Source organism: Sminthopsis crassicaudata, chromosome 2 (genome assembly GCF_048593235.1).
Source record: "Sminthopsis crassicaudata isolate SCR6 chromosome 2, ASM4859323v1, whole genome shotgun sequence".
Taxonomy (NCBI): domain Eukaryota; kingdom Metazoa; phylum Chordata; class Mammalia; order Dasyuromorphia; family Dasyuridae; genus Sminthopsis; species Sminthopsis crassicaudata.
Genome location: NC_133618.1, coordinates 424,784,599 through 424,800,659, shown reverse-complemented (window position 1 = coordinate 424,800,659; position 16,061 = coordinate 424,784,599). Strand labels below are relative to the sequence as shown.

Below are 16,061 nucleotides of genomic sequence, written 5' to 3'. Positions count from 1 at the left end.
CAAATTTCAAAGCTCTAAGTTAAGTAGAAAATATTGGAAGCAATAAGAAAAAAACAGCTAAAATATCATGGAGTTATAATAAGCATTACACAAAACGTTGCAGACACTAAGTTGACTTGGAGTTACAAGCAATGATGAATTATCCAGCAAAATCAAGTATAATCCTGAATGGAAAAATATGAATAGTTAATGAATTGAAAGACTTTCAGATATTTGGGCAAAAATAGCAGAATTTAAGAAAAAAAAACTGACATATAACTCAATAAGATCAAATTATTTACTTTTATGTAGGGAAATATCAGTTCTTTTATGATTATCATCTCTATTTGGATAGTTTGAGAGAAAGGTTTGGGCTTGGGCCAGGGGCACTCCACCTCAAGTCTGGAGAGGCTTGGGGGGTGAGGTTGGAGGCTATTGTCCTTCCCTTCTCTGGGCAGTTGCTCTTCCAGTGTCCTTCCTATTTGTATTCAGGGTAGAGGCCTACAGTCTGAGGAAAATTCCTTGCCCAGTGGCCTTGCTGACTGCATCTGAAACACAAACTTTGGGGCCCATCGGGAATAGCAGTAACCAGAATTTAGGGATTAATGCTGCAATCAACAGGTTTTTCTTACTATTATTTTCTGAGATCTGTGCCCAGGTTCAACTTTGGCCTCTCCTATCCACTCCTAAGCCACAACTAGAGCCCCTGGTCATGTTGTCCCAAATATACTCCCACTCCCTCTGGTCCCTCTTGTGACTGGAAACTATAGCTATCCTCTCTTCTTTAGAACTGAAACCAGGGACTTAGTTCTTTTGCAAGTGTCCAAAGACAGTAGGGTCTCTTCTCCTCTGCTATGCAGTTATCAAATGTGTGGTAGCTTCTTCTCCCCTGAAATGACAGCCTAGCCCAAGACTGGTCAGCACAGCTCTTTGCTATCCCTTGACAATAGAAGATCCTTTCAATCTTTTCCTACTCTACCATCAGACTCCTACATTGTCCCTGAGATGAAAATTTCTAAGGCCGGGGCTCCTTCCCAATCCCAGTTGGTCCCCAGTGTTGTGGTTTGTAATTTCACAGAGTTAGCCTGCCTATGTTTCATTCCATTCAGAGGCAACTCCTGCCCCCTGGAAATCAAGTCCTTCCTGAGATGATCTTAGGTTGTCTTAATTAACTACTTTATCTTGATTTTTGTTTATTTCCATCGTTCTACATTCCTTCTGAGATAATGTTTTGTCTTTTTCTCTGGAGTAAATTTGGAGAGCCAAAAGTTTTCTGACCTACTCGGCCATTTACCCATTTACCCAGAATCCTCTCCTCTATAATTTTTCTTTGATATTGTTGGAAATTCAAGGTAATGGTGTGTAAGGCAAGGCATGAGTCTGGTGAAAGAATTTACTCTCACTCTTAGCAGACAAAAAGCTCCCAAAATGAGATTAGGAGTTTTGCAAGGTGGTACATCCAGAGTACTTAATTTTATGATCAGAATTCAGGTCTTGGGGGCTTTTGAAAAAATAGGGAAGTTTGGGTTTGAATAGGCTTCAGCTCAACTCTATAGAAAGTTATAGAAAGTTTAATTGTTGGTAGTTCAGCTCTATAGAAAGTTTAATTATTGATACTTTACTAGACCTGTGTCTTGCCTTACATACCATTAGCCTGGATCCCCAACAATATGAGAACTCAATATTGTTATGGGACAGAACTTGAAATAAGGTACTAAGTGGAATTGAGGAGAGAATGGTTAAATCTAGTTTAGCATTGATTTTATCCTACAATAAATAATGGTTTCCTAATGATATAATGATTGGTTTATACTCAGTGTGGAACATATAAGCAGGAACTGAGAACCACAGAAAGGAAGCTCTCAGGGCCAGAGAAGAAAAACACACTAGAAGCTCTCAGAGGCTGAGACAGATTCATTCCATCTCCCACCTTTGTAATGGCTGGAGGCTGAAGCACAAATCTATGGACTCAGAAAGATTCATTCACTTTATCTCACATCTCATTGGTGGCAGGCTCTCCTCCTTTGCTTCTCCACTCAAATCAAGCCTCCAGAAGGCCTCCAGAAAACTAGCCGAGCCCCAAGTGAAGGAGATAGGACTTTGAAAGAGACAGTAAAGGATTTGGACTTTAACACCTGGCTGTACATGTGGTGATTACTGAACTGAAAGGAAAGCTGCTCCCAGAGACCCCAAGGAAATCGAAACAAGAGAACATTACACAATATGATTTTTAAAATGACAATTTTACCTAACTAATCTATGTAATAAAATCCCAATTAAATTACTAAGAAAATTATATTACTGAGTTAGAAAAAATAACAATGTTCACTTAGAAGATCAAAAGATCAAAACTTCAACAACAACAACAACAACAAAAAAAACAAGGGGTAGGGGGAGATGTAAAGGAAGCAGATTCAGTAATATCAGACTTTAAATCATATAATAAGGTAAGAGGATTGTTGAAGAGAAAAATGGATTATTTTGATTATTTTAGATTAAAAATTTCTTTTAGGAATAAAAGCTATGCAATCAAGAATAGAATGCATGCAGAAAATTAGGGGAAATTTTTATAGGCAACCTCTCAAATAGAATGTGATTGGATTGAAATATTGCTGTGCTGTAGGAGATGATGAGCTAGTTGATTTAGAAAAAAACATGGAAAGACTTGGACTTATAAAGATGATGCTATCTACCTTCAGAGAAAGAGATGACAAGTGAAAATAAACATAGTGTGTTGTAACATTGTATGAGTATGGGTGTATATGGGTATATATGTATATGTTTATACATATATCTATGTATATATGTATGTGTATATGTATACATGTATACATATGTGTGTTTATTTTATATAGATAGATATATGTTTATATCTACCTATCTATCTATCTATCTTTTTATATGTGTGTATTTGAATGTGTATGTGTCCATATCTTATTGTAGCCTTCTTTGGTGGAGAGAGAAAAAAAACAAAGTAAAAAGTATATAGCAAAGGATAAAAGGAAACCTAAAAGGAAGCAAAGAAAAGCTGGATAGCTTTGAAAACAATGTGCAATATTTATTACATAGCCTTTCTTGAAATGGAAATTTATTGCTTTATATTGAAAACTCTCTTAAGTTCTGCCATCTATGTGGTAATGTTTTCTTTCTTTTTTTTCTTCTTTTGTTCTTGTTTAAAATAAATTTAAAAACTTAAGATAAAATGAAAATAATAAAGTAATTAGAAGCAAACAGAGTGGATCAATTTAAGTACCAAGAAACAATAATCAAGATAACAAGTTGATCTGGAAGCTTTCACTAAAAGCCTGGAAATCTTGGAGATCTTAGAATTACAGATGACAAAAGATATTGCCTTATAATGAGAATAATTTATCCTGCAAAACTGAGTATAATCCTACAGGGGGGGAAATAGACTTTAATGGAATAGAGGACTTTTAAGCATTTATGATAAAAAGACCAGAGCTGAGTGGGGACTTTGAAATAAAAATATGATTCTTAAACAATAATTTAATTATTTAACATTTATTTTTATTATGTTTATGAAATATTTAATCAATTTAAAGGAGCTATAGGTGATACATTGCTAATATCCTATATCTATAGATGACACACATATATGCACAAGTATATACATATATATGTATGCATGTATAGGTCTGTGTGTGTGTGTGCGCGTGTGTGTAAAATTAATCATTCATGGAGACAAATATTGTGCTTGGTTTTCAAATTACTTTATTTTTTGTTTTACCACATAGCTCAAGTATTCAAGCTCCATCTTGTTCAGAGTGTTATTTCGCATTACAATCAGAAGTGTTTTCATCAGCCGTCCTCCCTTGTAGGCTACTCCAGCCTTATCCCTGGAATGCTTAAAAGTGACTTGTGATGGTTCCACACTTTTCTTCTGACCCCAGATCCTTTAAGTGATAATCTAGCCACTCTTCCAGGTCTTTGACCTGTTGTTCCAGAACCCTTAATTCTCGCTCCAGTCTCTCCTGAAGAATGTCCAGGCTTTCTCTCAACCACTTCCCCATAGCCTTGGTTGGTTCCTTAGGCTGGTCCTTGAGCTGATTTTCAAGGTTCTAAAAAGCAGAATATTAAAGTGTTTCTCAGTCTCATCAAGCTACAATTATCTTTGAATCTTTCCTTTATCCCTTTTCAGTCATGGCACAAAAATTGGTCTGTCAACCTCAAATCTAGCATATTCTAATACATATGACAGTCTCTCATCACTATTTAGCAAAAGAGAGTAAGGAAATCCAGAGCAATATACCACTCACTCTAAGAATTCTAGGAAGCTTTTTTGCACTGATTGGGTAATGTTGTGCTCAAGATATTATTCAGAAGGGCATTATCTCTCTGCAACTCATTTCAAGAACTTTCTTCACACAGAGAAGTGGGGACTAGAGAGACAATGGTCTACCATTTCTTATCTGGGACTTAAACATATGATATACTTTACATGTTTAACACATCTCTCAAACAAGGTGAGAAGAGAGGAGAAGGTAGCCTGTGGTACATGCTTTCTGTGGAGTGTGATTTGGGATTGGTGGAGAGAAAAATAATGCAATAATGCAACATAAGGGGGTGAAGTTATTGTGAGAGCTTTGGGAAAGAAAGACTTTATCCATTTCTGTTTTGAGAGAAAGCACTCATGGTTCTAGACTCTCTTGGGGACTGACTCAAGACATGTAGAGAAACAGACTTTGGAAGGCGGCCATGTAGGCAAAGCTGGCTCCTTAACATGTCTCTGATTTCCACTTTGTTCTCTAGAGCATTTCTCCTTGAGTGAGATCAGGACCTCTCTCTTGATTGAGCCAAGATCTCATCCCGATCTTATGTAAAGATATGTAAAAGAATTCCCTTCACTCTTTGTGAATTTCTTGTGCAATATAATCTGCAAAACTTTTGATTTCTGCTTCCTATTTGTTTGGATAAACAGATTCCTTCACTATTCCCTATTTGTGATGGTTTTCTTTAATTAGAAGTTGGTAAGGGGGGACCCAAACTGTTGAAATAACTTATTTTTTAAGGAAAAGCAACCAGGATAGCTAATGGCTTTCTTTTCTTTTCTTTTTTCTTTTTTTTTTGCTTCTGAACCTAAAAATTGTACCCCTAAATCAGAAACATTTTGGGGCAGGTGATAAATATAATTTTAGTACTGTATCCTCTTTCTCAGGGCAGCTAGGTAGCACAGTGGATTGAGTCAGGAAGATCCATCTTTTTGGGTTTCAGACACTTACTAGCAGTGTGACCCTAGGAAAGTCACTTAACGCTGCTTACTGAGCTCAGTTTTCTCATCTGTAAAATGAGCTGGAGAAGGAAATTTTGAAATACTCTATAATGTTTGCTCAGAAAACCCCAAATGGGATCCCACATAGTCAGATATAACAGAACAACATAAACCTTTTTTCTCAGAGAAGCACAGATTGACCAGCTTTGTGTCCCTTCTTTTGTTCCTTTTCCAAGAGCTCCAGGAGCTCCTTTTACTCCTTGGAGTAAAGTGGTCAAGATTCCAGAAAAAAATCTATCCATGTATCTCTTCAAGCTGCCTGTCTATACATTTAGGCATTCCAGGTGGAGACATACATCTTAATATATAACTTAAAATTATGTTTATATATATATCACAGTCTTATATGTGCAAAAAAGTCACTAGCACCTCTAATCAGTATGATTTGGAGGGCAAGACTATCTGAAGCTTATATCCACAATCTGACTCCTTATCATGGAAAACTAGCTATAAAGAAGATCATCATAAATAATGAATTAATGAACCCATTTAGCTAAAAATGGTAAACAGAAATCAGAAATTTCTCAGGATGAGATATGCAAGAAAATACATAAGACTGAATTTTTTTTTTTTAAAGAGAGATGAAATCTTGTTTTAATCAAGAAAAAAGACGATCTCACTGAAGAGGAAATTTTCTGAAGTCTCTAGGAAGACAAGCTGGAAATTATGGACAAATTGAGAAGCCAGCTTTGCTTCCATGGCTTTTAAAGGCTGTCTATTTGTCTGTTTTTCTCTTCCCATGGATCTTGAATTGGTTCCCAAGAGAGTCTGGAAAAACATGAGTGGTTCTTTTGAAACTGGAAGAAAGAAAGGTATCTTCTCCCCAAAAGTCTTGAACAAATTTTTACCTCTCATGTAATTACACAGGGACAGGATCGTCAGAATGTGAGTTGTCTCTATTAATCCAAAATCCCAGTTTGTGAGCAGTATAGGGCTATCTTCCCTGCCCCACCCTGCCACTGCCCCATTCTTCCCTGCAACAGGGAGTTGGGTTATATATGTAATACTGTGTGTGACTTACAGGTATCTTATAATGTACACTTTAATGCACAATCTACACCTCAATACTGTACATTTATGTCCAATGTAATTTTTTTAAAGGTAGGAATGTGTGAAAAGGGATTCAATAGGGGATGATTGGAATTTAAGCAGCTTTTCCCTTCCTTCCTTAGATAAAGGTAATATCTAAAGGTGTAGTTATAGCAGAGAGAATGGAACTTTCAGATTGGCCACTTTGAAGATTGGGTATGATAAACCCATGGATTTTATGAGGAAATGGAACAGGACACCTACAGGTAGAGAGAGAGAGCCATGCCAACAGAATGTAGGAGTGAGTATGATGATGGATCAGAGTGAGGGAGCCATCAAAAATCTTGATGCTTTCCTGAGACACACAGAGAGTGGGGCCAAGGGAGCCATCAAGATCTCCAGTGCTTTTTAGAGATGTGCAATAGAAACAAGAGCTCCTACAGAACAACCAAATCCATATATGTCCATGAGAGTTCTAAGGAGAAGTACCAGATAGAATGTTGCTCTGATTTCAGAAAAATTCTGAAGCATGAAGCAAGGACTTCCCTAATTGATGCTATAAGTTTTAAAACCTGAACCTACAGGGAGCATCATAGACTTAGAGCTAAAAAGGATCTTAGAAGCCATTGAATCTAATACCTTCATTTTACAGATGAGGATATTGAGGAAAAGGTTAAGCAACTTCTCCAGAGAAAGTACTGATAAATAGAAATATATATAGAATGATTTCATACACATATTTGTGCATATAACATGTATATATTCATGTATGTGTGTGCATGCATACATACATGTGTGCACATATATAATATATTATCATATTATATAAATACATATTTAATATATATTATTATATTATATAAATACATTATATATATCTGTGTCTAATGATAGCCATCTTTAGGATGAGAGAAATAAAGAAAAAAAGAAATTTTCATAACTTTATTATACATTTAAAATGAATTGCGAACTGTATATAATAGATTTATCATTTCATGTGCAAATCATTTTAAAAATTATTATACTAGTTATGGAAATTCTTGCTTTATTTCATAAATTAAAAAAATAAAATTTAAAATAATTTGTAAACTCCTAAAGTGAGGTTAGATTTTAATCTAGATCTTCCCTTCAGGATACAATTCTCTGACTACTACACCTTGTTGCCTCTTGGGTGATACATTTTCTATTGCTTTGCTAAGAGATTGGAAACAATTCTGTATTAGTTAATTAACTTTTTAAAACTTCTATTCAAGAGAACAGAAGATTATTTTGAAAGCCATGAGCCAAATTTTTATCTTCCCAGCCAAACTTGGTTCAGTGGAAAGAGTTTTGTTATTGATTGCTTGTTTGATTTTGGCTATATCACTTCTCTCTGAAGTTAGCTCCATCTTCTATAAAAGGAAAAGTCTTAACTAAGTCACCTCTAAGGTCCATTCAAGATTTACATTCTGTGATCCTCTAAGCCAGTGGGGGGCCAAGTTTTAAATGGGGGGCCAGTTCACTGTCCCTCAGGTGGTGGGCCAGACGAGTAAAAGCAAAAACTCACACTCTGTTCTCCACCCCTCAGCCCATTTGCCATAGTCCTGGCGGCTGTATAAATGTCCTCAGCAGCCGCATCTGGCCCGAAAGCCATAGTTTGAAAATCCCTGCTCTAAGCTATCTTATGTACTAAGCTATGGTAGTATTAATTTTTGTACGCATAACAATGGTTAAACTTTTGTTTCTGGCATGAACTAAGCATTTGTAATACTGTGGAGGCAGTTAGGTGGCACAGTACACTAGAGTACTGGACTTCAAATCAGAAAAATTCATCTTCATGAATTCAAATCTGGGATCAGACACTTATTATCTGTGTGACTTTGGGCAAGTCACTTAATCATGCTTGTCTCAATTTCCTCATCTATAAAATGAACTGGAGAAGAAAATGGCAAACCACTCCAGTATCTTTGCCAAGAAAATCCCCAATGAGTTCACAGGGTTGGATATGACTGAAAAACAACTTAATACATTGTAATACTGTAAGAATACCTTCCATCATCTTCATGGTATCTGATCAAAAGTATTACCTTTGCCATTCAGACAGTTCATGAAAATGCATTTAGTGTTAACTATGTGCAAAACATTGTGCTTAAAATGTGCTTTCTATTCATTTGCCACTCTCCAAGTATCTTCTTAGTAACTCTTCCCAAAGAGAACACCTACAGAATTGTATAATTTTGAGCAATCCATCTAACAAATCTTCATTCTTGTTTACATATAAAACAGGGATAATATGATCTGCTTATTGGTTAAGATTTGTGAGATTCAATGAGGTAATCATCATGAAGGTTCCTCCAGAAAGCAGAAAAATGCTAACCAAGTGCAAGATGTTATCTCCTTTCCCACAAAGATCTTCTCATATGGAAGGGGTTTTATAGCTGCTACTCTATTCATCCCCTTTGTCTTTACTACTTCAAATGCCAAGCAAAGTCATACTTGTCTCTTTTCTCCTCCACTGATTATTATTCATTCAACCACCCATATGTTAAGCATTTATAATGTCTACACTATAATATCAAGTGCTATGAGATCTAAAATGAGTATACAACCTACCCATGACTTTCATATTGAAAATGTAACAATAAATTTTTGTGAAATGTTATAACTGGTTCTATCATACACCTGAGGAAATCTCAAATTGTTTTTCCCATTATTTTATGTGATCATTTTACTTTCAAATGAGATTAAAATACTTTGAAGGCAAGGACTATTTTAGTATTTCTTTTTGCCCCTAAAGCAACTAGCAGGGCCCTACATATAGTAAATGCTCTGCAAATGCTTGGTTCCATAACAAACATAAAAGAATGAACAAGAAAGAAGTCTGAGAAGGACTAAATTTTTGGTGTAAACATTTAGACAGTATGTAATAAAATGCTGAATGTGTAATATGGGGAATAAAGGGGAAATGAGTTGGAAAAGGTAATGATCACTTCATATTAAGTTATTAGAGAAGGATTAATGAAGGAGGTCATCTCTGAACTGGACCAGTAAGATTAGGATAATGACAAAGGGAGAGAAGGTAAGCCAGTGGAAACAATGGGAACAAATATGCCCTGTATGTGGGTCTTTAAAAGTAGAATTGCCAGTCTGGTTCTGTACCTTAGAAGTTCCATGATTCTGGTAGAAATTACATTCTTGGATTCCTTCTGAGGTCTCCCAGCTTTTTCCTGAAGCTAAAACACAAACAATGCAATTCAGTTTTACAAGAAGGATGCAATAAATGTTATACATATAATTGATATTCCTGCCTAAGGTCTTCCCTAATTCTACCCCAAACTCTAAAGGATGGAGAGGGGACAGAAAGGATATAGTGACTATTGCTTAAGCCAGATTTCTTCCACAAATATACCTTCATTGACCCACTCTTTTGACTTTTTTCACAGGAATATTCAGGGAGCTCAAGCTATCTTACCTGATAACCACATGGTCAAGTACAGGAATAAAATCAGCAATATCAGGATGCTCTGCAGATCAAGATGGAGAAATGGAGAATGGGAAGAGACAAGAAAAGGCATTAGAGTTTCCTGAGAACATCTGAGTTGTATTGCTTATAACATATAGTTAAGCATGGTACTTTCTTGTGAGAATTTAGTGAGCATCAAATTTATTAGTTCAAATTGATACAATAACAACAATAATTTTGAAAGACTTAGTCTGATCAACAAAATGACCCACCACAGAGCTCATGTTGAAATCTGCTTTCTATCTCTAGAGAGAGAAACTGATGGACTCAGTCCAAATTGAAGCATATATTTTTTCCTTTTTTTTTTTGTTCCCTTATTGTTTTTTCTTTCCTTAACATTAGTTTTGCATTAATATGACTAATATAGAAATTTGTTTTGCATGTCTTTATATATTTGTAATTAGTTTTGTTTTTCTTGACTTCTTAGTGAGAAAGGGAGAGAAGAGAGGGAGAGAATTTGAAATTGAAAATAAAATAAAACTGAGTTTAAAAAACTAATTAGTTCAAATCAGTAAATATTTGATGAGAATTTACTATATGCTATATACAATGTGCTAAGTACTATAGGGATATAAAGAAGTTTAGACATAGTTCCTGCCTTCAAGGAATTTGTAATCATTTTAAACATAAGATGAACATATGAAATGGTGAAAAATACATTTATGCTTAAATAATCTGAGATTTCCAGGTGTGTGCTGGAGCCAGCTTGAAAGTCTTACAAAGATCTCATTGTTAAATTTTCAGTATGAAATTTACACTTTGGAAATTGGCAAAAGCTAAAAATCAAGAATTTGCTTATAATGTCCTCTTCCTTCTCTGAAGAGATTTAATCCAATCAGTCAATTAATCAACATATATTTTATTAAATGCTTCCTATTGTTAGACACTGTGCTAGACCATGGGGTGCAAGTATAAAGAATGAAACAATCCCTCCTTGAGGAAATTATTCTAATGTGAGAGATATAAGATATAATATTCTTTATGAATATATACATACATAAATAATATGCATATATAGTTTGCATATACACAGAGGCACTCATAAACACAGAGCGTAAGTATAAAGTGAATAAAAACAGATATTTTTATAGTATCAACTCAGTCATGTGATCTGTGATCACATTTGGAGTTTTCTTGGCAAAGATTTTGGAATAGTTTGCCATTTCCATCTCCAGCTTATTTTCCAAATGAGGAAACTGAGGGAATTCAAGATTAAGTGACTTGCCCTTGTTCACACAATTAGTAAGTGTCTGAGTTCAGGTTTGAACATATGAAATGAGTCTTCTTGATTCTAAGCCCAGTGCTCTATTCCCTGAACCACCTATATTTACAGAGTAGATAAATACAAGGTGGGTTTTGCAGAGATATCATTAAAACTTAGGAAAATTGAGAAAAGTTTCATGTAGAAATGATATTTTATCAGGTTGATGCAAGAAGGAAGTGAATTCTAGGCATGTGGGATGGTCAATGCAAAAACATGGAGAGAAGAGATAAAGTGGAAAGTATGAAGAAGAGAGATTCTATTTTATCAATTTGTCTAGATCACAGAGTATAGGAGTAGTAGTAATGTCCAAAGATGCTGGTTGCAATCAGGTAATATAAGGCTTTAAAAACTAAACAGAGGAGCTTATATTTTATCCTGGAAGCAATAGACAGTCACTAGAGTTCACTGAAAAGAAGAATCATTTGGTCAAATTTCTACTTAAGAAAAATTACATCAGCAGCAATGTGCGGGTTAGATTGGGGTGGTGACAGATTTGAGATGGATAGGCCAATTATAAAGATGCAATAATTGAGACATGAGATCATGACAGCCTGAAATAAGTGTAAAAGCTGTGTGAGTGGGGAATAGGGATTGGATACAAAAGATAAGAAGTAGAAATGACAAGATTGGGAAACTAATTGGATTTGTGGGATGAGGGAGAATGTGAAATCAAGGGTACTATCACAGTTTATAAACTTGAAAGACTGGAAGGTATTTTGAATATAGACAAGTTTGGAAGAAGAAGATTTGGGAGAAAAGATAAAGTTCAGTTTTGGACATGTTAAGTTTGAGATGACTCTAGGATTCGAAATGTTTGATATATAGTAGTTACATCAATAGTTGATATAAGCCTGAAATTAGGAGAGAAAATAGGACTGGGTACATAGACTTATGAGCCATCTGCATAGAGATAATGAAATCCATGGGAGATGATAAATTCATAGACCATATAGGAAGAGAGGAGAGTCCAGGATGGTACTATGAGCAACACCTACTTAGGGAGCATGACATAGAAGATGATCCAACAAAGAAGTGGATTACACAGAGGAGGTAATATAAAAGAGTAGTTCTCATAAATCCCCAGAGAGGAATATCTATCTTTGGAGGAAAGGATAATCAAAATGGTCAAATGAAGCAGATAGTTTGAGAAGGGTAAGGATATGAAAAGAACATCAAGTTAATCAATTCAGAGATTGTTGGTAATTTTGGAGAGAGCAGTTTCAGTTGAGTGATGAAGTCATAATGGAATGAGTAGTGGATGAAGCATCAGTGTTATATATTAGAAAAAATATTGGAATTAAGTATTAGATCATGTCATAAAAATTATGCTTCTACTTAAAATGGTTTTACTTAAGTAGATTTGATGCTATATTAATCAAAAAATCATATGCAGAGACTAGACAATTTCATAACAAAATTCATTTAAACATGAAAAAGATTTAAAATTTCAAGGGAAATGATTTTTTAAAAGTAATCATGAAGATAGCATGACATTACAATATCTCAAAGTATATTATAAAGAAATAATATTTTAAAAGCCTTTTAAGCATAGATTTTAAGACAAAAATGTGTTCATTAGTGGAATACAATAAAGAAAAAGGCATTCAAAAATAGAAGTCCAAAATTTGATAAACTAAAGAACATAGAACAGTAAAGCATACTCTTTAGATAAGCACTTCTGGGAAACTTGAAAGCAGTTTGGCAGAAATTAGGGTTAGACAAGCATTTTATACCACATACCACTATATGTTCCAAAAGGATAACAAATGGCATACATTGATTATGTGGCCTCTGGATTGACATAAGTTTTGCTTAATTGTTTTTCCTTATAAAAGAGGGTTCAATTCCTGAAGGACTGGGGTTGGGAAAGAGCACAGAATGTGATTGTGATATAAAAAGACATTAATAAAGATTTATTTTTTAAAATGCTGAAGTCAGAGTTAGAGGACCAAGTTTAGACTTCTGACCACATGTTTCTTATTGGCTCTAGATTCTGTCATTATACTTGTGTAACCTTAGGTTAGTTGCTCCCCATTTTCTGTGCCTCAATTTCTTTGTTTTTAAAATGAAAGGATTTGACCAAACCAATTCTAACTCCTAGTATGCCCTATGCCCAGAGTTCTAGTCCTGCTTCTGCCACTTATAACCTGGATAATAATTGCCATTAACTACTCTTTTTGGTTCCAATTCTTTCCAACATCGATTACCTCCCAGGATAAATTCATCACCTGTAATTTCATTATCATGGAGACTGATTAGCTTTGATACTCAATGTCTTCTCAGTTGCCTCATCCCTTGGATTGGACAGCTAGAGAGCAAAACAATAAATTCCTCTGAAAGCTTCACTTTATATAGGGCTCAGAATTCAGCTAACAGATTTTATTATTGTCTCCCTTCCCTAGTGGCTTCCTTCCTCTTCCCCCACTTTGATAACCTTCTCTTATGTATTGCTTCCCCCATTCTATGGTAAACTCCTTGCAGGGCCTAGCATCTTCTTGTTCAGTGCTTCAGTCATGTCTGACTCTTTGTGCCCACCCCCACCCCCCCGGATCATAGACAGAAAAATAAATCTAGATCTATATGGACAGGTGATGTTGTTCAATCATGTTTGAGTCTGTGTCCTGCTCCAGAGACAGATAAATCTAGTTCTATATGATAGATGAGTTATTCAGTCATGTCTGACTTTTTGTACCCCATCATAGGGATCATACTGTCAATGGGGTTTTCTTAGCAAAGATGCTGGAGTGATTTGCCATTTCCTTTTCCAATAGATTAAGATGGGGGTTAAGTGACTTGTTCAAAGTGACACAGCTAGTTCGAGTCCAGAGTTCTGAGGCCAGATCTGAAGCCAGGTCTACTCCAGGCCCAATACTCAAGGAATCATCTAGTTGCCTCCAACTTGCATATAGTAGGCACTTAATGTTTGTTGACTAACAGTGGGCAAGTTGTTTCATCTTTCTAAGCCTCATTTCCTCAGCTCTCAAGTGACAAATATAAACTGTCTTACCAACTTCAGAGATAAGATAACATGGAAATGTGTTGCTAAGTGCTATACAAAGGAGAAGAATTATTATTATAATATAACAATGATATATACGATATAATACAATTAAGTTTCACATAATTATAGCAAAGGCCAAGTAAGTGGTGGTTGCATTAAGTAGTCTCAACCACAATTTCTGTTCTTAGAGAGATTTGATACAGGAATCACTCATAGATATCAAACAACAATCTGCAACCAAATGCTTAGTTATAGGTTTATCCCTCCTGGGAAAACAAATAGTTGAAGCTTAGAATTTAAGTCAGAAGGATGAAGCCCATGTCAAAGTATGGAATATTTAGCTCTGATGACTCCAATAGGATGCGGGCCTAAAGGCAGCTAGGATAGAGTGATAGACCCATACTGAAGGTCTGAATTCAAATACCGACTCATACATTTTGCCAACTGTATGGCTCACTCAGTCTTAATTTTCCTCATCTTTAACATGGAACTAATGTTAATATCTTTTTTTATAGGATTGTTCTATCAGATGAGATAATATATGTAAAGCACTTAGCAAACCTTAAAATGCTATATTGTTGCTGTTCAGTGTATCCAACTCTTAGTGATCCCATTTGGGGTTATCTTGGGAAAGACTAGTTTGCCATTTCCTTCTCCAGTTCATTTTCCAGACAAGAAAACTGAAACAAATGGGGTTAAGTGATTTGCACAAGGTCACACAGACAGGAAGGGTCTGAAGCCATATTTAAGCTCAGAATATGAACCTTCCTGACTCTAGGCCTGGCACTCTATCCACTGCATCATCTAGCTGTCCTAGAGACCAGTAAAATGCAGCAAATAATAAAGAGCTTAATAGAATAAATATATCAGTACCAAAATACATGGCACTGATATGAGTAATAGATATGGGTTAATCTCACCTGTTTTTTGTCTATAGAAGTACTGACAATTCTTCTAGATGAATCTGCTTTTCTTTTCCAGACAATGCCCACATGTCCAACCTGCATAGTCTAGGTAAAGACACTGAAAAGTCAAATCATTTCAATTAGACTCCTTGCCAACTCCATCTCATCGACTGGGTTCCCTCTCAGGATTACCTACCTGAAACTTCCCTTCACTCAGTAGATTCACAACATCACACTGATGTCATAAAGGTGATAGTTTTAGGCTGGGCTATAGCCAAGTGGGCAAGGCAATTGAGCCCTCCAGAAAACCCAGGCTTGTCCATGGAGCTGTAGTAGTCTGAAGTAGAGAAGGCCTCAGACAAGGTTAAAAAATAGGAACATTTTGGTTTGGTGCTCCTTTCCCAATTCCCCTCCCTCCACCTCCTCTACTGCTGCTACCTTTGTCAGAATTTATCTTAAGTGACAATATCCATATGCATCTAATCACCTTTTTTCCAACAGTTTATTTTTTCATTGTTCCTTTAACTCAGGTCTTACTTTTTCATTATTTCTTTAACTCAGGTCTTACTTTTTCATTATTTCTTTAACTCAGATCTTACTAGGTAAACTATAGCTAATTATTATTAACATGCTCATCCTCTGAAGGAATTTTCAGATAATATAGAGGGCCATATAATTTATCATCATAAAAGTGTTGGTTATTTTTATCTTGGCAGAATAAGAACCTCTTAGGTTGTTGTATGAGGAAAAGAGTAATAATTTGGATCTGACTTTTTTTTTTTTTTTGCTCTTTACAAACATTGATTCATTTTGTTCTTATAATCATCTGTTCTGATTTTATAAAAGCTCAATGGGCAAAGCCAGCCCATAAAGCTAATGACAGTGAATACAAATAAAAAACATGACAGTGTTTGCAAATCATAGTTCCCCCTCTGTCTAACAAAAGGGAAGAGGTAGATTTCCTCATTTTTTTTTCTTGGAGGTCAAGAGAGGTCATTACAATGAACTTTTTTCAATTATTTTCAATTGTATTTGACTTTTCATGACCTCATTTAGGGTTTTCTTGGAAAAGATACTGGAATGATTTGTCA

General features: G+C 35.4%; 1 protein-coding gene across 2 annotated transcripts; it reads right to left on the bottom strand.

The window, feature by feature from the left end:
• Positions 1 to 3,688: 3,688 nt before the first annotated feature.
• On the bottom strand, positions 3,689 to 15,179 carry SMIM23 (small integral membrane protein 23). Of its 2 annotated transcripts, XM_074292058.1 has the most exons (5): positions 14,986 to 15,176; positions 13,293 to 13,372; positions 9,750 to 9,801; positions 9,437 to 9,510; positions 3,689 to 4,058 (listed from the first exon to the last, which is right to left on the bottom strand). In XM_074292058.1, the coding sequence occupies exons 2-5, from the start codon at positions 13,308 to 13,310 to the stop codon at positions 3,846 to 3,848; spliced, it is 357 nt and encodes a 118-aa protein (XP_074148159.1). In that variant the 5' UTR covers positions 13,311 to 13,372; positions 14,986 to 15,176; the 3' UTR covers positions 3,689 to 3,845. The 2 variants fall into 2 exon arrangements, with proteins under 2 accessions (XP_074148159.1, XP_074148158.1); XM_074292057.1 differs by lacking the exon at positions 13,293 to 13,372 and having other exon boundaries at positions 14,986 to 15,179.
• Between the last annotated feature and the right edge of the window lie 882 nt (positions 15,180 to 16,061).